The sequence below is a fragment of the Orcinus orca genome, chromosome 12 (genome assembly GCF_937001465.1).
Source record: "Orcinus orca chromosome 12, mOrcOrc1.1, whole genome shotgun sequence".
NCBI lineage: Eukaryota > Metazoa > Chordata > Mammalia > Artiodactyla > Delphinidae > Orcinus > Orcinus orca.
In genome coordinates, this window is record NC_064570.1 from 47,557,598 (window position 1) to 47,581,449 (window position 23,852).

A 23,852-nucleotide genomic window follows, 5' to 3' on the forward strand; every position below is an offset into this window, starting at 1 on the left:
CCCCCCCCCCCCAATTCCGTGGAAAAATTGTCTTCCATGAAACCGGTCCCTGGTGCCAAAAAGATTGGGGACCACTGTTACAGGGCAATTCAGTGAAGTACGTAAAAGTAGTTAGATTGTGAGGGTGAAATATTCAAACATATTTGCACCAAAACTACTATTTAAATCAAACTATAATGCTTATATTTATAAAATGCTTCTAAATGTTCTGTTGTAAAATGTAGTCAATACAGGTGGCTTTAACTATGGGTTAGTTTCTTCAACCCTTCCCTCAGATAAGCTGTGTTGTCCTTAGACCATTTAAATGACTTGTATTCTGAGCTTTGTAATGTTAAGGTTTTAAAATGCATCTCAAGTCTAAACTTCACAATGTGTTACATTTTAGGTCAGAAGACATGTCTTCATCTACATGGCATCTTTCCTTACCTCTATGTGCCATATGATGGTTATGGACAGCAGCCAGAAAGCTATCTTTCTCAGATGGCATTCAGTATCGACAGAGCACTTAATGTGGCTTTAGGCAATCCATCTTCCACTGCTCAGCACGTGTTCAAAGTGTCATTAGTATCAGGAATGTAAGTATATGATAACATCTTTTTAAATTTCTATTTATCTGTATTTATATTACTGTTCTAGTTAAAAGAAAACATATCCAATTCAAATATACTCTGTTCATTTTTCTTTTATTTCTAATCTAATGGAACCAGGGTGAATTTCTTACTGTAACTTTTTAAAGTCCATTTTTATTGCAATGAAAGATAGATGGTTAACAGTAATTTTTGTTTTAACTTTTTCCATTTCTCTGCTTCCTAGAACTGTAGAAATTTATGTAATTTATTCATCAAGTATTTATTGAGCACCTTTTATATTGGTGAACAAAACAAAGGTCCCTGCCCCCATGGAGGTTACATTCTAGTAATGGAAAACAGAAAGTAACCAACAGATAGAACATGAAATAAATTTATTTATTACATGATAATTAATGCTATAGAACAAAATATGTAGAACAGGTAAGAAGGATCAGTAGTATGGGGTGGGGAAGTAGTCTGGTGGCAGTTTTGTATAGGGTAATCAGGGAAGGTGTCATTGACACGGTAAATGACATTTGAGCATAGACTTGAAGGTGAGGGGGTGGGAACAAAATGGAGGCCAGGTGTCTGGAGTGGAGGGAAAGGAGAGTGGACAAAATGAGGTTAGAGAGATATGAGAGAATGGAGATCATGTTGGCCAGTGGGTCGCCAAAATCACTTTTACCTGGTTTGACAGCCAGGAGAATGCACCTCTCAGATCTCCAAATACAAAGAGCATAATTGAACAACGGTCCCAGCTACTGCACTAAAATCCATTTATCATCCTGTGTAAACTGAAGCTGCTTTCCATAGGCTACTCCCAGCCATTGGCTAAGCAGAGCAAGGCTACTAAGGCAGGCCTGTTTCTGGGAGACACTTGGGAACTCTGGGACAGGCTTTCTGAACTTTCACTAGAATCACACTGCAATAAAAGACACTTCCACTCATCTTCCCTCTGTCCCTCTCTCCTTCACTTAGATCAGACCTGTATCTAAGTCTTGTGGCTGTCCCACCCTCTCCTGAGTTCATCCTCATATTCTCTCACAGGTGTTTCCACTAACAAATTTCTTGCACATTTTGACATCTACTTCTTGGAGGACTCAGACTAACACACTTGAGAACTTAGAATATATTCTTTGGTCTCACCCCACATCTGATGAATCAGATACTCTGGTGGTGGGACCCAGAAATTTGTGAGCCTTTCTGCTGATGCTGATGCATACTCAAGTTTGAGAAACCACCGCAGTAGGGTATTCTGTTTTGCTCTGAGCTATTGCATGATTTTGAGCAGCCAGGATCTAACTTAAACTTGAAAGGGTTCCTTTAGCAACTGTGGGAAGAATAGATCATAGGGGCATGAGAGTTGAAACAGGGAGAACATTAGGACTCTTGTTTCATTAATCTGGGTGAGAAAATATGGTGGCTTGAACTAGGGTAGTAGCAGGGGAGTAGTGAGAAGTGGTCAGCTTCTAGATCTATTCTGAGGGTTGAGTCCCCAAGATTTGCTGTCTGATTGGATGAAGTTTGTGAGAGGAGTCAGGTATGACGACAAAGTTTTGAGTCTGTGCAGATAGAGCAGGCTGGCGGGAAAGATTTAGAGCTCGTACTGGAACATATGAGTTGAATACATCTGTATGAAATCCATCTTAAATCTGTCTACTTCTTCCACCTTAATCCAGGTTTTCTTCTGGACCACCACAGTATCCTTTTAATTGAATTTCCTTCTTCTGTTCTTATCTCACTCCAGAGCTGCAGAAGTACCTGTCTTGTAATGTAAATTGGATCCTTTTAAAATCATTTAAAATCCTTGAGTGGCTTCATATTGTTTATACATTAAAATTTAAATTTCTGACCCCTGCCTGCCTCTGTAACTTTGTTCACTGTGTTCCATCCAGAAACACTGGTCTTCTTTCAGTTCCTCTGATGTGCTGAGCTCTTTCCCACCTTTGTACATGCAGTTTCCTTTCCTTGAGTGCGCTACCCCTCTCCAGTCCTTCAAATCCTTCACCTCTCCAGAGAAGTTTTCTCTGACTTCCCTCCTTAAAATAGGTTGTTGTTATTATTCTGTATCTTAGCCCATTCTTTGTTTTCTTTAGTACTTTACTATAGTTTGCAGTTATTTTAATTTTTTGTTTATTAGTTCTTATGTGTTTCTCCCACCAGCCTGTAAGTTCCATGAGAAAAAGGACCATGTTTGTCTGTCCATCATTATATCCCTTGCACCTTGTATGGTGTTGGGCACTTAGTAAACAAGGCTCAATAACTATTTGTTTGGATAAATGAATGAGGTAAAAGTTCACACCCATCCTATGATAGCAACAATTAGGTTAAAGATAATCATCAGCTTTATATTCTAATTTTTTTTATGTTTAATGATTCCTCGGAACTTTCCTATACATATTCTCATTTCAAAGTTGAATCTCCAAACAGCCTAGTGGAATGAATAATGAGTCACCAGTCTTTCTATATGTTTGGTGGGCATTTGTTAAAAGCATAGCCATATTTTTAAGAGTTAGTTGAGTTACAAATCTAGAGACCTGGAAGCAAAAGATGAGCTGTTCAGTCTAATTTATGGCTGCCATTCTCTTTTTTCTCCCATTCTAATGTTTTCTATGTTTTTTTCTTATATAGGTCCCCTTTTCCCTTACCATGCATTGTAGCTTCTATGATTCCTTTACTCCTTCAGTATTGCCTACTTCTCTAAGTAAGCAAGTTGCATCTAGCTATCAAATGAAAACTTGAACAAATTTAATTCCAGTCTTCCTAGACTGTGTACTATACTGAAGCTGGGTTAAGAGAGAGGACCATGACCTTAGGCTCATTTCAGGGGTTCCTTGTCACTTAGCTACCATGATTCTAGAAAATATTCTATGAAAAGATTCTTAATCCATCTAAATTAATTAACTGAGGGGTTTTTTTCACTATCTGTGCTCATTTTTCTTCTCATTGTTATATTAAAAAACTAACTCCAATTATCAGATATAATTTTTAAAATATAAACATATCTACTCTCGAACTCTGCTCCATTCTACTTTCTTTCTCCCAGAGAGTCTCCCTGTGGAGAAATTCTTTTGGCAAAATCAACTAAAGTCAACAGCAGAAAGTAAGAATTGCAGGTTAAATTATACAGAGACTTTCTTGGCTAGAAGAAGCAGAAAACTGAATTTATAGAATTTCCAGGCTGTATTTTGGGGCAGTAGTTACAAAAGCAGAATCCTAGATTTACAAAGAATTGTAGGGATTTGATAGTCTTGTATTCAGTTTTTGAAATTTATAAGATTCTAATTGTAAAATCCTGAAGATTTTTAGCAAAAACAAAGCAAAGATAATGTGGACCACACCAGTGCAGATTTAATTCTCTTTTTTTCCCATTTATCTGGCTAAAGGTATAACTCCTATCTTTAGACAGAGAGCTATATTTATGTATATGAAAAATACCAAAGCAGGAGGAATAAAGAATTGAATTTTGCTGGTGAGAGAGAATGGGATCATTCATATAATGTGTGTTTCACCCCTTCCTTCATGGCAACAAAAATGGGGTGAGCAGCATCAAACTAGACAGGAAAGGGTAAGTGTTATTTAAAAAAAAAAAATGGTAAAGGGTAGGGGATAGGGAGTGATGGTCAGAGTAGACCTTTCTGAGGAGGTGAGTTTAAGCAGAGACCTGAATGAAGACTGAAAGTAAGCCATACAAAGGTTCAGGGCAGAACTTTCCAGGCAGAGGGAATGGCAGATTACTTGAGAGTGGATCAAGTTAGAAGGGGCTGAAATGTTTAGAATGGCTGGAGGAAAAAGGAAGAGTGGGTGTGAGATAAGATTGGAGTGAGTGGTAAGGATGAGACAAAGAACGTTTTAGACTTTTTTTTTTTTTAAATAGAAATTGCTTTACAGCAATCATACAGATGGTTCTGACCTAAAGGCTTGAAATAGTTTATATTAAAAAAAAGTTGTTTAAATATACCTCAAATAATGACTCTGTTGCCAACTTACTCCTGTATTTGAGGTCTGCTACACTGTCAGACATGACAGAGAGAAATGGTGTCCTAATCAGGGTAAGTTCTATCTAGTGCCCATCATAAGGGGAAAATATTTTTTTTAATGAAAAGAAATTGAGTTTATCCACCTAAAGATTTAACCAACCACTATTTACAGACAAACTCTAGGCAAATACTTTTTATTATTTTGTCTATAAATTCAGACCTATTTATATATTGTTTCTAATTACATCACCTTTGAAAATGGTAGTCTGTATATCAGAGTTTCAGATCCTCCTGAGATGATATAACATGATAGCCCAACTTATTCCTTCTTGCATTGAGGACTTGTTTCTCTCCCTATCACATAGATTTTTGCTTCTCCTTTTCCCCCCTCTAACTGATACCCTGAGAAGAACCGAGCCTCAACATAAATAGCGTCCTTAGTAAAGCTGTCGTCTTTTCAATCTCTTAAGTTCCTGTCTACACAGTTTTCACAGGTTTCCTTTGATTTGAGTGTGTTTTATACACACATACACATATGTACATATGTATAACAGGTAAATTGTCTCTGCTTAGTGAACTTGTAAAATTAATAACAGAGACAAATAAGGAAAGTGATACAAATTCTGTCAACTAAAGGACTTTGTTGATGAACAGCTTTAGTTTTTGACAGAAAAAATGGGAAATGGGAAAAGGTATCAGGAAGGTCTCTGTTCTTCTCATACATGGTCTGAGTAAAGAGCCACTTTTTAATAGAGCCATGATGATTGAAATTAAGGTATAAATAGTTTGCTGCTCCTTTTTGTCCCTAGTTTTTTTTTTAAGTGGTATTTTAAAACTTTTTTTAAAAGAAGTAACAAGATTTTATAATGTCATATGTTAACCTTGTGGTAGGTTTAATTGAAAAGTCTTGGAGGTTCTTTTGTTTTGTTGGGGGGCGGTTGGTAATATTCAATGTAAGTAAGACTGAATTCGGCCAGCTGAGTCCATTTAGGACAATAAGTTGCATTATTTCATCTCTGATGAAAATAAATTGAAATGTCTTTTTCTTTTATTTCAGGCCTTTTTATGGTTATCATGAGAAGGAAAGACACTTTATGAAGATCTATCTTTACAACCCTGCAATGGTGAAAAGGTACAAAGATAAATGAAATAAAAAATGAATAACAACTATCATGAATAACTTAAGTATTTTAATAATAAAAAGAAAAATCTAGAAGAAAGGCCTGTATAGTTTGTAGCATTATTAAAGAAAGAGACCATAATATGTACATATATGTGTAAAGAGAGAGAGTCATAGCTTGGACTCTAGGAAGGATATTTTAAGGGTAAGGGACCTTGTTTTACACCCAACTGCTTCTTTTCTGTCTTAGAGAGTTTGTAGAAGTATATAAAGAGAGATGATTGGCTGCCTTGTATAATAATCCTAGTGCCTTGCTAGCCAGACCAAATGTTCAATACCAAGAGAAATTCGTTCTTCAGTTTCAAAGCAAGGAGAAATATGTGAGAGTGAGGCCAGAGTGGGAGAGCTTTCTACTGTGAACTTAACCACTTTTCAGTACTTAAAAGATTTTTCTGATGAGATAGGTGATGTTATTAACATTTTTTTCCATATTGTTTAATGAAATGTATCACCATTTAGAAGATTTATATAACTTAGTGGATCTATATTTTCCAAATGACCAGTGCATGATGTTAGAAAATTATGCATGGGTAAAAATACTCCAAGTGTTAGGTAGACCAATAAGTTTTAATATAACAGAGTACAAAAAGTTCATTGATTTGGTTTCAAATTCCACATTATTGCTGACCTTTAAGAAACTACCACTCCATTGCATTTCCATGTAGTAGAAACAAAGATCAACGTTTACCTGAAAAGGCTATTCAGTTACTCTTCCTTTTTCCAATTATTTATCTGTGTAAGGCTGGATTTTCTTCATATGCTTCAACCAAACAATATATCAGAACAGACTGAGCTGAAGCAGATGTGAGAATCCAATTGTCTTCTATTAAAACAGAGGTTTGCAAAGATTAAAACAATTCCTCTTTTCCCACTAAATTGTTTTTGTTTTGGAAAATATAGGATTTTTTAATATATAAAACACTGTTATTTATGTTAACATATAATGGGTTTATTGTTGTTATTTTAAAATTAGTAAATAAGTTTCTTAAAATTTTCTGTTTTAACCTGATTTAGTAAGTGTCAAATCAAACAAAAGCTCTTTGACGCTGTCAATAAATTTTAAGAATGAAAAGGGGTCCTGGGGCCAAAAGTTTGAGAACCATCAAAATAAAGCTCTCTTAATTTTCAATCAAAGATTCTTAAAATCTATTCACAGCCATTCTGTCCTTCTCACTGCCTATTACAGTGGAAGAGATTTACCCCCTTAGCTCTAAAGCTCATATTCTACCCTCTTTGACCTTTGCTTCCATCTATCAGTTATCCCCATCTCCCTTTCCACACCATTTAAATATTAATAAGACTCTGTTAATTTTACACATACACACATTCATACTCAAAGACATTCATACTTACAGCTATTCTCCCAGAAGATTTTTTTTTTTTTTGGCCTGTGTTGGGTCTTCGTTGCTGTGTGTACAACTTTTCTCTAGTTGTAGCAAGTGGGGGCTACTCTTACTTGCAGTGCACGGGCTTCTCATTGCGGTGGCTTCTCTTGTCGCAGAGCATGAGCTCTAGGCGCACAGGCTTCAGTAGTTGTGGCGCGCAGGCTCAGTAGTTGTGGCTCTCAGGCTCTAGAGCGCAGGCTCAGTAGTTGTGGCACATGGGCTTAGTTGCTCCACAACATGTGGGATCTTCCCGGACCAGGGATCAAACCTATGTCCCTTGCATTGGCAGGCGGATTCTCAACCACCGCGCCACCAGGGAAGTCCCCTCCCAGAAGAATTTATCTATACTTTGTGGGTTCAGTGTCTTACCTCCCATTCACTCTTTAACTTACTCCAATATAGGCTCTACTTCAACCATTTCACTCAAATTGCCTTCATTAGTGACCTCAGTGTTGTTAAACCCAATTAACACCTCTTTGTCCTTACCTTTTGACCACTTGTCAGTGCTTAGGTACCTTAATTTAGGCTGCTTTGATGTAAACCTTTTCTGGTTTTCCTCATACCTTTCTAGTCATTCATATTTACAACATTTTGTTGATTCCTCTTTTAACATTGTGGTTGTTTCTTGGACTTTTGTCTTAGGCATTGATTTTTTTTCTCTCTATATGTTCCCTTCACTTTACAGTCTTATATACTCCCATTTTTTAAAATCTTTGTGCATTTGGCTTCCAAATATATATCAGTAGCTTGAATTTTCCTCCAGAGCTCCTGACCAGTATATCAAATCATCTATCTACTGGATAAATAGAAAAGCACTATAGTTAAGAGTGAGGGGTCAAGTCAGAGAAAATTTGGGTTGAATTTTAGCACTTCCACCTTTTATTTGTGTGATTTTGGACAACATTTTGATCTAAGACCCAATTTCTCTGTTTATAAAATGGAGATAGTAGTACCATAGGTTTGTAGTAAGAATTACTTGAGATTAAGCATTTAGAGCACCCAACACAGTGTCCAGTACATAGTGCCCCAAAATATGTTTGCTTCCTCTACTCTGTTAACAAAATTATCCTTATCCTCATCCTTATTATCATTTCTAATATTTTTATAGAAATCTCCCTGAATACTCCAGTATACCTAAACTCCAGTATATCTAAAACTGAGTTTGTCTTTATTTCCTCTCCAAATAAAATCCCCAAACAAACCTGTTTTCTTCCAGTAATGTAGCACCACCAACTAGCTGCTTAACCAAGATATCTAGGCATTATCCTCAACTCATATTGTCTCACCCTCCATATCTAGTTAGTCATCAAGTCCTGACCATTTTATTCCTTATATGTCTCCTGAATCAACACAGTTTCATGATCCTTGTTGAAGCCACCATCATCTTAGTTTTTCTACAGTAATCTCTCACTCTCTGTCTCTAGTGTTCTGCATTCTCTAGCTAACCTGGTCATTTCATTTTCCTGCTCTTCACAGGCAAATTCCACCACCTTTTCAGATGTCTTTAATAGGTTCTGCATGATCTGACTTCTCATTACCTCTCTACCCTCCCCCTACCACCACCATAGCCTCTGTCTCTAAGCCTCACTCAGTGGTTTCAGTCCTTGAATAAACCACATTTTCTTGTGACCCTTCACATGTGCAATTTTATTTGCATGAAATACTCTTCTCCTCTCTGAGAAAAAGTATTTCCAGTTCATTGTTTAGTCTCCTGTTTTAGACACTTCTCTTCAAGAAGGCTTTGCAGAAGCTACAGTCTGGTTAATATCCCTTCTAGATGTTTCATATACTTCCCCTGCATAGCACTTGCACTATTTATAATTGCCTGTTATTTGTATTCCCCATCATGAAGGAAAAATAACTCAGAGAATAAAAATATCAAAAGTGGTAACATCTCTGTGTGGTTGATTGAGTCATATGTCCTTTTTTAGAATTTTTGTGTAATCTTTTCAGAATTTTTTCTGGACTTTTTAAAAAAGCTAATATTTTAAAAATCCTTTTGACATTTTAGGTTTTTCAGTATAGTTAGCATTAAATTAGTTTTAGAAGTCAAAATATTCTTCATTCAAGGCATTTTTTGTCATTTTCTTTCAGAGCATGCAGCTTACTTTAAAACTTGATTTTAAACTTTCAATTTCCAACAAAATACAAATTTCCAGTATAATTGAAATCAAAATTTTGTGTGCTAGTATAATGTGTTTTATTCTCTATATTTGTATAATCACCGTTTCACTTAACATTTTAAGAAACATAATTTTATGATATAACTTTTTTTTTCTAATTTAGGATATGTGAACTTTTGCAAAGTGGAGCCATAATGAATAAATTTTATCAGCCTCATGAAGCGCATATTCCCTACCTCCTACAGCTCTTCATTGACTACAATCTGTATGGAATGAATTTAATAAATCTGGCTGCTGTCAAGTTCCGAAAAGCAAGGAGGAAAAGTAAGGTTAATTTTGCAAGTTCAAATTAAAGCTTTTGAAACAAGTATTATGTAATTTATGATTTATAAAATAATATATATTTAGAAAATAAATGCTGAGTGGATAAGGAATAAAAAGAAATATGCAAAAATGTCTTAGAGTTTATCAAGAAAAGAATCTCAAAATAAATTTTTTTGGTAATAGCTTTATTGAGATTTAATTCACACGCCTTACAATTCACTCATTTAAAATGGACACCTCTGTGGTTTTTAATATATTCACAGAGCTGTGCATCCATCACCACAATCAAATTTAGAACATTTTCAACACCTCTAAAGGAAATCTTTATCAATCACCCCCAGTCCTCCCTTAGCAACCATGAATCTTCTTTCTGTCTCTCTGTTTGCCCATTCTGCACATCTCATATAAATGGAATCATATGTTTATTTGTTTTCACTTAGCCTAATGTTTTCATGGTTCATCCATGTTGTAGCATACATCAGTATTTCATTCCTTTTTATGGCCAGGTAATATTCTGCTATGAATATGCTATATCGTTTATTGATTCATCAATTGACGGATGTTTGGGTTTCCTCCTTTTGGCTATTATGAACAGTGCTGCTGTGAACATGCATGTACAAGTATTCGTGTAGCCATATGTTTTCATTTCTCTTGGGCATATACCTAGGAATAGAATAAAATGCTGTAACATCTTTTGCATTTTATTGTTGGATTTCTTCTCCTCTACTTAAAACAAAGTGAAACCAACATTTTTCCTCCAACCCTGCTGTCCTTTATGTTATAATTATTTTCTTCGTTTTCACTGACAAACTTTTAAAACCAAAAGTTAGCTTTTTTTTCTCTTGTTGTTTACCAGCTATTCTTTTTTGGTTTAACTCCTTGGGTCTCTTCTACCATACCCAAACTGTGCTCTGAAAAGTAACCAGGGAGGACTTTTTCCCCCTGAATGGTGGGTTAGGTTATTGGGATCCACCCTCCTACTAAAACCAATTTAATAACTAGGTAAGATTTTTTTTTTTAATCTATCACAGAGATTATAAACAATAAAGAAGTACTGGCCAAAAGAGGAAATAGAATGCTGAAAACAGCCTTTGCCCTGAGGGGTTTGCTAATCCTGGCTGCCTCCATTGAGACAGCCTTACTAGGTGAGGGAGCCAGAAACAACAACTCAGGGCCTGCTGGACAGGTTGGAACCCTCCAGAATAAGGTAGGGTTTCAAAGAGATATACCCAAACTAGGAAGTGGAACAACTTTGAGACATTTCAGTTTGAATCTCTTGGGACTAAAAGAGATTCCCAAATCTAGAACTTCATCTTAGGTGGTGGGATCATTGGATATCCATATGCCAGAAAATAAAAATAAAAGAGACCAGACATATACTTCATACCTTGTATAAAAATTAACTCAAAATGGATCATAGACTTAAATGTAAAATGTAAATCTATCAGACTTCTAGAAGAAAACAATGAGAAAATCTCCTGACAAGTTGATTTTGTCAAAGTTAAAAACTTTTTCTCTGTAAAAAATAATATTAAGAGAATAAAAAGATAAGTCACAGACTGGGAGAGAATATTTTCAAATTACATATCTGATAAAGTACTTATATCTTGAATAATATAAAGAATTCCTAAAACTCAACAAAAGCAAACAACCCCATTAAAAATGGTCAAAAGACCTGAACAGACCCTTCAACAAAGAAGATATAAAGATGGCAAACAGGAATAGATGATTCTCAACAGTATATATCATTAGGGAAATGCATTTTAAAACCACAAAGAGCAACCATTACACACCTATTAGAATGGTTAAAATCCAAAAAAAACTAGCAATAAACAAATGCTGGTAAGGATGGGAGCAGCATCAACTCTCATTCATTGCTTGTGGGAAGGCAAAATGGTGTAGTCACTTTGGAAGACAGTTTGGCAGTTTCTTGTAATGTTAAATATAGACTTAACATATGACCCAGCAGTTACACTCCTGTATGTTTACCAAGTGATTTAAAACTCATGTCCACCTAAAAACCTGTATGCAAATGTATATAGCAACTTTATTTCATAATTGCTAAAAATCTAAAGTAACCAAGATGTCCACTCAGTGGGACAATGGATAAACTGTTATATACCAATACAGTGGAATGCTATTTGTCAGTAAAACACATCAAGCTCTTGATTCATACAACATCGATGAATCTTTCATGCATTTTACTAAGTGAAAGAAGCCAGACCCAAAAGACTACAAGTTGTTTGATTTTATTCATACAACATTCTGGTAAAGGCAAAACTATAGAAATGTAAAACATATTAGTGGTTGCCAGGAGTTGGAGAAGAGGAGAATGTTGACTACAAAGCCAATATATAGGGGAACTTTTTTTTTTTTTGTAGGGGAACTTTTAGGATGAAGGAATTATTCTGTATGTTACTGGCATGGTGGTATGATTCTATGCAATCTTGAAACCCATGAAATTGTACCTTAACCAAGTATTGATGGTTAACATCTCCAGTGATGGCATATGGATATCGTGTCCCCTCTCATATGATATGATGAGGATGCTTCACCTCTGTGGTATTCTTCATGGAAACCCATAATAACAATCTAATCATGAGGAAAACATCAACAGACCCAGATTGGAGGACGTCCTGTAGATGAACTGACCAGTACTCATGACTGTCAAGGTCATGAAAAACAAGGAAAGACTGAGAAATAGACCAGAGGAGACTAGGGAGACATGATAACTAACTACAATGTGGTACCCTACATTGGATCCTGAAACAGAAAATGGACAGTAGTGGATAAACTGCTGAAATTCAAATAAAGTGTATGGTGTAGTTAATAGGAAGGTATCTGTGTCAGTTTTTTTGTTTTGACAGATGTGCTTTGATAATGTAAAATGTTAACAATGTGAGGGGTGTGGTAAGCAGATTCAGAAAATGTACTATTCTTGTAACTTTCCTGTATCTAAAATTATTCCAAAATATAAAGGTTATTGGGGGAAAAAAGAAAAACAGTTTGTTTATCAGTGTCAAATATAGCTGGGAGTTCAAGAAAAATTGAGGAATGGAAAATGTTCTAGAGAGTGTACGGGAGGTATTTATAGGAAAAGGAGGTCAGTTTTACAAAAGTTTGTTTCCAGTAGGTGAAAAAGCATGAGGAAAATTCGAATTAGCAAATATATGTAAGCCATTTATTTTAGTTATAAAAGTTAAATGAGTATTGGAAGGGATTTTTTTTTCAAAATACGGAAAATTTTTACAATTTGAAGGCAGAAATATATGAAATTTCGTTGGGGGAAATTAAAAGCAGGGAAATTTCAAGTATGGTGAAATGTTTATTTTAGGTTTTTGTTTTGTTTTGTTAAAAAAATAGATAAAAGATTATAATGAAAAGAATAGGTGAATTTTTTTGTATTATATTTTGTCATGTAATATCAGACACATAATTAAATGGACAGTAAACTTATTGTAAATATGTTGCATATATATGTACAACTTAACATTTTAATCTTGTAAGACAAGTTAATTTAGTACATAATGTAGTCTTGAAAATAAATTCAAAAGTGAAAAATATTTAGAAATTTTAATACTACATATGCATATACCATTTTGTCTTATTATTCAGTTATATACTTAGTTGCCAAATGAAACGGAAATGTTGCTAATTACTGTTGTTAAGGTGAAGTATATAGAAGTACTTAAATAGAGTAAATATTTTTAGCATCATAGAGGGATTTTTTTACAGTTCTCCATAGTGCCTTTATATTACATTTTTAACATCCAGAGTTGAAAAGAATTATATATGTATTTTTAAATAAAATAATACATAAAGTGGAGGTAAAGTGTGAATTTTTATACTGTGATAACTTTGAATTAGTAAACTTGTGTAGATTTTTCACTCATATAAATTTCTTAGAAAATAATATTTGTGTTTTAATTTACAACTTGCAAAGTAATTTCATATACATGCCCTAGCCACATAACAGCAAAGCCTTCAGAAACTTCTGAAGGTATATAGAATCAGTTACATGGTTTGTTATGTGTTTTGTTAATATAGCAAAGATGGTAAGTCTAATTAATTACATAATTTTGTGATCAAGCTAACCAAATAAGAAAAAGTATCAAATTTAGTTGGAGAGGATTGCAAATTTAATATCTTTCTTAATGTTAGGATTCCTTCTATGCCATTCACTCAAGCTTTCTTTATCTGAAAATTTAAATTCCCCATAAGAGATCACAAAAAAATTGCTAAAATTTAGAGACTACTTCCAAAGTATGGCCCCAGGACTCAGTTTCTACAGCTGGGACAACTAAGCAAATGCATAGTTCCCTCCAACTGCTCGTCAAATTGTATTTGCATTTGCCCCAGGTTTCCACTCACTGTTACTGCCATTACTTTCGAAATGCATTGTGTATTTTCTTTTTATTCAGGGGTTAGCATTAAAGTATGTTTTGAATTTTATCTGGAATCTGATTTCCACTAGAATTTTAGTTGAGGCTCATATAGAATACCCTAGGAATTTAAAGTCTACAAAAATTCTTAGTTCTTTATTTTTAAAATGAGATTTGAAGCATACCTATCACAATAGCGCATTTAAATGTATCATAATTCTATTCTAGTATGAAGGTATTGTGGCCATTTCTCTTTCATATCCATATATTGCAAATACTTTTCCCCATGTTGGTTTGGAATCATTACTCTCCACTGTGCATATGCATTCCGGTATGTTTATGAATTTTTAGGATACAATTTTAGGAACTGGTCATATGGGTTGTTTACTAATATACTTAAAGGGTAATTATATGTAAGTTAAAAGTGGAACTTACCCCTTTTACCTTTTTATTCCTAGGTGATCCATTACGTGCGAGTGGATCTTGCAAGAATCAGCTACCAGGAAGAAATTCTCTTACTGGTACTTTATTTCGGTGGGAAGAAGACGAAATACCAAGGTTAGTTTATGTTGTAAAGGAAAGGAAAAGTTATTTACATATATCCTACTCTATTCAGAAGTCAATGGTTAGCATAATTTAATTTTAACCTTTATTGTAATTGTTTTTTATCTGTAAGTTTATCAAAAAAGCAAATCTCAACATTAGTTTGTTACATGGATCATAGATTTCAAGAACAGACCATGAAAATATACCTAGTTATTACCTAATTAATAAAAGAAATCTGGTTGTGTTTATACTTCTCTCCAACATCCATCTTCTTTGTACATTCTAAATTGACATCCTATAACTTGTCAAGTAAAAATTGCATAATAAAATAACAATCTAAAACCTAAATGGCAGGACTTCCCTGGTGTGCAGTGGTTAAGAATCCATCTGCCAGTGCAGGGGACACGGGTTCAATCCCTGGTCCGGGAAGATCCCACATGCCGCGTAGTAACTAAGCCCATGTGCCACAACTACTGAGCCTGTGCTCTAGAGCCCGTGAGCCACGACTTCTGAGCCCGCATGCCTAGAGCCTGTGCAAGAAGAGAAGCCACTGCAGTGAGGAGGCCACACACCGCAATGAAGAGTAGCCTCCACTCGCTGCAACTAGAGAAAGCCTGCGCGTAGCAAAAAAGACCCAACACAGCTAAAAAAAAAACCTAAATGGCGAATATTTTAAATAAAAATAACCCCTAAATATTTCCAAATATTAAATATTTGTGGGGAGGGCTTCCCTGGTGGCGCAGTGGTTGAGAGTCTGCCTGCCGATGCAGGGGACACGGGTTTGTGCCCCGGTCCGGGAAGATCCCACATGCCGTGGAGCGGCTGGGCCCGTGAGCCATGGCCGCTGAGCCTGCGCGTCTGGAGCCTGTGCTCCGCAATAGGAGAGGCCACAACAGTGAGAGGCCTGCGTACCGCAAAAAAAAAAAAAAAAAAAAAAAAAAAAATATATATATATATTTGTGGGGAAAAAAGTGGGTTGACATAGTGTATATGAATAATACAACTTATAATTTCTTTTGACTTTTATTATTTATTAGACTTTCTTAGAGGCGGTAACATATTCCAACTGTTTAGATTTCCTTACCATAAAGCAGATATGTAATCAGTACCTATCTAAATTATCAGTAATAGCTTAATCTACATAGAACTCAGAGGTTTTCTGTTTTATGCCACAAAGTTGTTGCCCAAGCTTTCTTGATTGTTTTATTGATCATTTGGATATTGATAGGGTGGTATGGTTTCCTCTTTTCACTACACATATGTCACCTGATACGTTTCTAAGCAGATATTTTTTATGTAAAGTGCAAAGTAGAAAAAGTGTTTAGTGAAATGACTTTATTTTTTATTTCAAGGTAAGAAAATGTGAATTTATTAATCAGTTGAAGATAAACTGTCAAAAATATTTGTTTAGAGCTTAATTTATATAGTTTAAGATCTTAATATGTTCTTCACAGAATTTCCATATTATAGAATTACTTGGGCTTTTTAAGACCTAAAATTAAGAGAGAATCTCATTAAATGATGATGGAAATACATTGTTTTATGACTGGAATATTATACCAGAATGAGACTTCAAAGACTTCAAGTGGACAGTGACTTGCTTTACTTCTAGATTCAGTTAACATGTATCAGGACTTTTTGGTAAAAGTTGTATATGTACACATACACATGTACTTCTAGGTTCCCTCTCAGATACAGCAGAATTGTTTTTATAATTGTGTTGAAGTGGTATCAACTTTAGAGACAGCATTATTTACCACATCAAATTCAATTTCTAATCAGTCCAGAGCAAAGTGACTGACAAACTATTTACTTTCTCATTTTTATGCCTGTGATACAGTTCCTCTATGTCTCTAAAATTGGAGCAAATCAACTTAACCCAAGGATTTTACCTACTCACTAGATCCCGTGGTTTTCAAAGTTCTACATTAACTTGTTTTTTGCATGATCAATTCAAGTCTAGGTTTATTTTTATTTGAAGCCTTTTTGAACAAACATCTTTCTGGTTAGGTCATAAGACTATAGTAAAGCTTCACTGCTTATGAGTTAGTTTGGAGAAGCTCTCTGTATTATAATGAAAAGTTTGAATCATTACTTTTAAGAGCAAAGATATGAAAAGGCAAACTAGTGAAACTAGACAAGGTATTCAGAATTAGAATTTATAATAAATGTAGGCTAGCTATATATTTTTGTCCCAAGTTTTTAGGATTCTTATATTAAACATGAAAATCCATAATTTTATCAAATACAGATAACATAATGTCAAACATTTTTGCCAAATCAGTGCTCTTAAATTTTATTAGTCTCATTTTTATCCCCAGTACTAGCACCTTCCTCTGGGTACCTTTTTTTGTTTGGTTTTTTTTTTAACCCAAAAGTATTTTATATCCCTTCACAAACATTATTTCAAGGTCCATAACAAATAGAGAGCAACAAACTCATAATGAGATAAGAGTGCTGAGTTAGCAGCTGTACTAACCTTACCTGCTAGCTCGTTGTAAATTACCACATATCATGGACCTTCAAGGTCATTTGCCAGAGTGTTAAATTCACAAAAGTTGAGTCTACTGCAGTAATCTCAACCTGGCTGTCCATCAGAATGATCTGAACAGATTTTTAAAATTGTATATGTCTGAACTCCACCCTCAGTGATTGTAATTACTGACTGTAATTGTCTGTTGTGTTAAGCTATGAACAGAAATGTTCAGAGAGGCATGGTTTTCTAAATACCATTGTATTGCTTATCTACCTTTCATGACTAAAATGAATGGTCTACATGTATTTGCTGACTTGATTTTTTTACTCACACTTTTTCTGTTTACTGGAAACAAATTTTTAATTCTGAAAACTACTTCCTTTCCCTAGGAACTCCTCCTATACTGAATGTCTGAAGTAGGCAAGAAATAGTTGTAAATTTCTTCTATGAGATTGCATTTTTTTTTTTTTTTTTTCCTGTGGTACGTGGGCCTCTCACTGTTGTGGCCTCTCTCGTTGCGGAGCACAGGCTCCGGACGCACAGGCCCAGTGGCCATGGCTCACGGGCCCAGCCGCTCCACGGCATGCGGGATCTTCCCGGACCAGGGCACGAACCCACGTCGCCTGCATCGTCAGGCGGATTCCCAACCATTGCGCCACCAGGGAAGCCGAAGAGATTGCATTTTTTAATGTTATTGTTTCCCTCCTTTGTCACAAATGTTCTACTCCTGGAAAGTTCACCCTTGAAATGTATAATACACCGCTTCCAAAAGTGTGAAACTTTTTAGTATAAAGGAGAAAACTGTTGGCCAAAAACTATTTTATCTGGTACTTTAATTCATGGCATAACTGATGTTCGTAAATTATATGGGTAAAGAAGACAAGCTATATTGACAATTACTTTTTCTGAAAGTTAAAGAGATGGATATATTGTGATAGGTTGACTAATATGTTCCTTCTCTGTCAATGGTAAAAAGATATATGTGTGTGTTGTGTCTATACATATATATAAATAGTAAAAGTTTTGTGGTTTAACAAATTAATCTCTAATATTCCATCAAAATTTCTGTTCAAACACCCATTCTTTAGGTATAGACAATGGAAAATGAGGTTTTGTTAATGTTTCTCGTAAAACATTTTTAAATGTTTCAAATATTAATGAAATCTTCTATCATCCACTTTCTAGTAAAGTTCTCTCCTTTTCATTTGGTGTCCCTGTTGGTAGGAGATATGAATTTTGGAATGGATAAACTGGGATCCATACTAGTTGTCATGTTTATTCTGTCAAGCAGGGACATTTATGTGATGTCATCTGAAATCTTTCATGTGGTTCTGATGAAAAACAAAAATGCTTTTGAGTCAAAGAGCATTAGTGGGGAATAGTTCTGTAGTTCTCATAAAAAGTAATGACCTCATGGTGTCACCTCTTTTCCTAGCTATGATCCCACTATTGGACTCATGTGGTTTCTCAATTCTATAGTTATGGAAAATTTTTAAACATTCTCCAGCTTAGCAGTAGTTGAGGGCAGGGAGAACAGTATCATTTGCTCACTCTTCAGTATGTTCACCTCCCCTCATCTTTTGTTTTATATATATATTCCCTCCTCATTTTTAAAAACCATCTACGATTGCTGAGATAGATGCCTCTGGGCAAATAATTGCATGTGTGTATGGTTTTTGATGCATCCCCTCTGTTGTTCCTCTGTTATCTTATCCCATCCTGCCCTGGATGTGACCCACATGCTGAAACATTGTACATTCCTTTTCTATAAAATATAATGAACCAAAATATGTAAAATAGACTCCAAAAGTATCTCAATGGAGTTGTCAATTTTGTGTTTCTCTTCCTGTTTTTTGTTTCTTTGTATATACACACAGTATCAATTATGTCATGAATAATTGTGGATTAATATAATATCACTGGTTTTTCTGGTTACCACATAAACATGAAAAATTGTTAAGTAATAAAAATCTTAAGAAAATTTTCTCTTAATTATTGTGTCTTTTGATACTTCTTTAATACAGCTCTTTAATACTGGAAGGTGTTGAACCACAGAGTACTTGTGAATTAGAAGTGGATGCTGTAGCTGCTGATATCTTAAATCGGTTGGACATTGAAGGTATATACACAGTTATTGTTAATATATGTTTTTATTTTTAAAAATCCATGACCAAAGGTTGGAAAAAGTAGGGAAGAAAACGTTACTAGGGAAGTGAAATTACTTAAAGAAGGAGGATGTAAAATGTTATGAAGATTTTTTTCTGTACCTCTGATGAGATAGTCATTATTTTTTCATTTATGCTTTCATTCATATGAGTTTGTTTGCATAGACATGAACCTAAAGTAAGTGTGACACTAAATAAATTAGCCATTATAAAAGAATTTACTATGCTCTGCCTTTTAATTTTTTTATTTCCAGGTTATATACCAGGGAGGAGACTTTTAGGTCTGCTGGCTATAATCAAATGTTTGAATCTTATTCACTTGCTGTGTTTTTGGGAACTAGTAGGAAAACTAAAAAAGGAGTAATACAGTAAATATAGGTTGGGATAATTTGTCTGTTTTATTACACAAAGTAGGTAATTGTTTTTCTTAAAAGACAGTATTTTTTTTTTAAGTATGGATTTCTTTTCTTTAAGCAAGTATTTTTCACTTTGACCCTTGTAATATTGAAGTATTATTATGATTACAGCTCAAATTGGTGGAAACCCTGGTCTACAGGCCATATGGGAAGATGAAAAGCAACGGCGAAGAAACAAAAATGAAACTTCTCAAATTAGTCAACCCGAATCACAAGGTATAAATGATTTTCTTTTAACTGGATATTTTAATGGAAAAGTTTAAGCCATTGAGTTTTTACTGTGACATTAGATTTTGCTTTTCAAACTACCTTTAAATTTTCTATATATATTTTCCCTATTCTCATTGCTCTGAACCATAATTCTGTACCTCCAAAGTGTCACTCATTGTCTCTCTTCGCATGAGAAATTGACATCTTCATTGGCCTTGGTTTTCACTGGTAGTACCTTTTTCTCCTTTTTCATTCTGTGGTATGTTTTAACCTCTTGTATTTCCAAATGAGCTATAGAATACTTAAAGAAGAGCATGAGTCCCAACTTAGAAACACTTCATTTAATTCATTATGCTTTGAAAATGTCACCCATGAAATTCTGCCCCCATGTTATTTTCTGGGTATGTCATATAAATTCTGACTTTGATTACCTTGTACATCTCTGAAGAAAATACTCATTTTATTTTTTACTAAACCCTGCTATATTCAAAAAGAATTTGAAGGGGCTTAATTAATGCCATGGATACAACAAAAATTTTTAAATAAAGGTAAAAGAATAGAAGACATAATTCAAAAGGCAAAGGTATTTGAAATACAGTAGTAAGCCTATACTGAAGTCCAATTAAAATTTGTATTATAATCTCTTGGACCCTAAAAATCCTTTGATAAGTTTTGAATGCCTTTAATTTCTTTTAAAATAGAAATATTTTATAAAGGGAAAATTTCTAGGTTCGGGGTGTATGATACATTTATAGGTAGAAAATAATGTTTTTCTCTTTTAGATTTAAGTTGTAGAACTTAATCTTAGACTGACTTTAAGTGCTTAATTTCATAGCTTCAGTAACAACCATTTCTCTTTTGTTTGATTTATAATAGGACTACTTTTATGTGGTGTTGTATGTGTCAAGGATAGGAAATTGCTACTATTTTAAAAGCTCTTCTAGGAAAAAGGAAAATATTTCATTTATTTGCTTTCTACATTTTTTAATGCACTTTTAAAATTCAAAGATCACAGGTTTGTGCCAGCAACAGAAAGTGAAAAAACATTTCAGAAGAGACTTCAGGAAATTCTGAAACAGAATGATTTCTCTGTGTAAGTGGTTATTTATTATAGATCTCAGAACTAATTTTATTGCTTTGATATATAGTTTGTTATAAAGGATATGTTTTAATTAAGCAGAACATTATCAGGATCTGTGGACTACAGCGATGGATCCCAGGAGTTCTCTGCTGAATTAACATTGCACTCTGAGGTTCTATCTCCTGATATTCCTCACTGTACACCGGCTAATATGGTAGAAGTCCACAAAGACACAGAGTTGAGCAAAGGTGAGGTTTTCTTTCAAGTGTACAGAAAATACCATAACAGACATCCTGTGTATCTAGCACTGAGATATAAGTATTTGGTTGAGTTAGCTAATTTTTTTTTTTCCTGAGAAATAAACATCATTGATGTAGCAAAGACCTCTCTCCCATTCTTTTACCTTTTCTTCATCTCTAGAGGTAAGCACTATTCTGAAGTTGGTACAAACTGTTACAATATATGATTTTGTGTTTTCTTGTATATGTATGTCCAAAACATATGCTATTATTTATTTTTTGTGGTACGCGGGCCTCTCACTGTTGTGGCCTCTCCCGTTGCGGAGCACAGGCTCCGGACGCGCAGGCTCAGTGGCCATGGCTCATTGGCCCAGCTGCTCTGCGGCATGTGGGATCTTCCCGGACCGGGGCACGAACCCGTGTCCCCTGCATCGGCAGGCGGACTCTCAACCACTGCGCCACCAGGGAAGCCCATATACTATTATTTTAGGTTTTAGATTTTACATAAATGGTGTCCTACTTGGCGTAGATTAAGTAACTTGCTTTTTTTCATTCAACGTTATGTTTTTTAACCACTTAATTAGAGTATAATTTATGTAACATAAAATTCACTCATTTTAAGTGTATAACTCAGTGATTTATAGTAAATTTACAGAGTTGTACTAACATCTCCGTAATTCAATTTTAGAATAGTTCCTTCTCCTCATAAGATTCTTTGTGTCCATTTGCAGTCACACCTCCAACCCCAAGTAACCACTCATCTTCTTCCTTGTCTCTCAAGATTTGCCTTTTCTGGATATGTCATGTAAATGAATCATACAAAATGTGGTCTTTTGTGCCTTGCTTCTTTCACTTAGCATAATGTTTTCAGGCTCATCCATATTGGAGTATCTATCAGTATTTCATTCCATTTTATTGCCTAGTAGTAGTGCATTCTACTGATATATTTTATTGACTAATTCATCAGTTGATGAAAATTTGAGTTGTTTTCACTTTTTGGCCCTTAAGAATAATGATGCTCTGAACATTTATGTCTTTGTATGGGTATATATTTTCATTTTTCTTGAGTAGATAACAAGGAAGAGAATTGCTGGATCGTTTGATAAATTTGTGTGTAATTTTTAATAAATTGCCAAACTGTTTTCCAAAGTGACTGCACTGTTTTACATTCCCACCAGCAGTATATGAGGGTTTCAGAAACCCCACGATCTCACTAACACTTGTTATTATCTGTCTTTTTTTATATAGCCATCCTAGTATGTGTGAAACGGCATCTCATTATGGTTTAATCATCATACCCCTCATTAATGATGTTGAGTATCTTTTGTGTCAGCAATAATAACTTTGGAATCTATCCTTGTTCTTACATGTTTCTAGGTCATTCATTTTAGCTGCTGATTAGCATTCTTTTGTAAGACTAAACAAGTGTTTCTGTTCTCTACAACTATTAGATGGTTTTCACTTTTGCACTGTTGTTAACAGTGTTATGTCTGTCACCTTGTGGCCATGTGCAAGAGTTTCTTTACAGAAGACATACAGAAGTGTAATTTGCCAGGTCTTAGGGTGTGTGTATTATACTCTACCTAGATAGCATCTATTCTAACAGGGTTTTTGTAATACAGTTAGCTTATACATGATTGGTAAATAAGAGAATAATTAAAGTTTTACTTAGAAGTCATGTTGTTTCGCATAAAATTTTTTTAGGCAAGAGGAGCCAGAATAGGAGGAGTAGAATTGCAGCCTTCAGTAGGAAAGGAAAAGCCCTCTTTTCACTGCTGCATTGGCAGCAGGGGCTCTTTTGACTGTATTAAACAACAGCTAGAAATGAGCACCTACACCCACCCAGGGCTTCCTCCTTCCCTAGAGTTGCATCCTAGTGTTGTGCCCTCTGTGACTCATGGCAGGTTTCACCCTCTCCTCAGTACTTTAATGGCAGCCTTCTGGCTCAGAGCTCTATTTCCATTTGCTTTGTCTTAGCATCTGCGAGCCCCATCCTAATCAAAATGTACCCAGAATTTCCATACTATTATTTTCTGTGCATTTTTAATATCTGCTATGACAGCCTCCAGCCACACTGAGCTGCCTGCCTGACTGAGCAGTTTATTTCCTCAGGTACCAATTATTGATTTTGTTAGTGTTCTCATTACAGAGTTGCATAAGTTTTGTCTTAGCCTTTTATTTTCCTTATAAGCTCAATTTTAGTGCTTAATTTTTCAGATTTTGAGGTATGTTAACAATAAAACTATCACATTTGGTAGTAAAGCCAGTATTTCACAGTTGCTTTATAAAATGTACCTAAGTTTATATTCCCACGATGTGTTAGAGCTTAAACTTCCCTACATCCTCAACAATATTTGATAGTGTAAGGTGTAAAAATTTTTTGCCATTCTCATTCTTTGAAATCTAAATCTCCTTAGTTTAATCTTCATTTCCTGATTACTAATAAGTTTGAGCATTTGGATCTCTTTATCTGAGAATTGCTTATTCATGTTCTTTGCTCATTTTCTACTGGATCTGTACTCTTTTTCTTACTAATTTGTAGGAATTCCTCATATTTTCTGGATATCAAGCCTTTATCAGTTATATTTATTGTAGAGATATTTTCTCCTCATCTAGAATTACACTTTAAAGTCTCCACAAAATTTTTTTTAGCTTTTTTTTTCGATTTTCTTCCCTTTTCTCTTTTTTAAAGTGTTTTACATGTCTTCAATTTTAACCTTAAATTTAACAGTTTTTTTCCTTTACTGTTTGGTTTTTGTGCCTGGTTTACAATTCC

The 23,852-nt window shown here is 34.8% G+C and overlaps 1 protein-coding gene across 3 annotated transcripts in view; it reads left to right on the plus strand.

Annotated features, from left to right (window-relative positions):
- Positions 1 to 23,852, plus strand: part of REV3L (REV3 like, DNA directed polymerase zeta catalytic subunit) — a 186,111-nt gene that overhangs the window by 57,094 nt on the left and 105,165 nt on the right. For all 3 annotated transcript variants that reach the window (XM_033418641.2, XM_049695490.1, XM_049695491.1), the window contains exons 2-9: positions 386 to 575; positions 5,607 to 5,681; positions 9,401 to 9,561; positions 14,402 to 14,501; positions 18,990 to 19,084; positions 19,658 to 19,762; positions 20,765 to 20,849; positions 20,937 to 21,085. In XM_033418641.2, the coding sequence (XP_033274532.2) occupies positions 386 to 575; positions 5,607 to 5,681; positions 9,401 to 9,561; positions 14,402 to 14,501; positions 18,990 to 19,084; positions 19,658 to 19,762; positions 20,765 to 20,849; positions 20,937 to 21,085 (960 nt within the window). The remainder of the gene's footprint in view (positions 1 to 385; positions 576 to 5,606; positions 5,682 to 9,400; positions 9,562 to 14,401; positions 14,502 to 18,989; positions 19,085 to 19,657; positions 19,763 to 20,764; positions 20,850 to 20,936; positions 21,086 to 23,852) is intronic.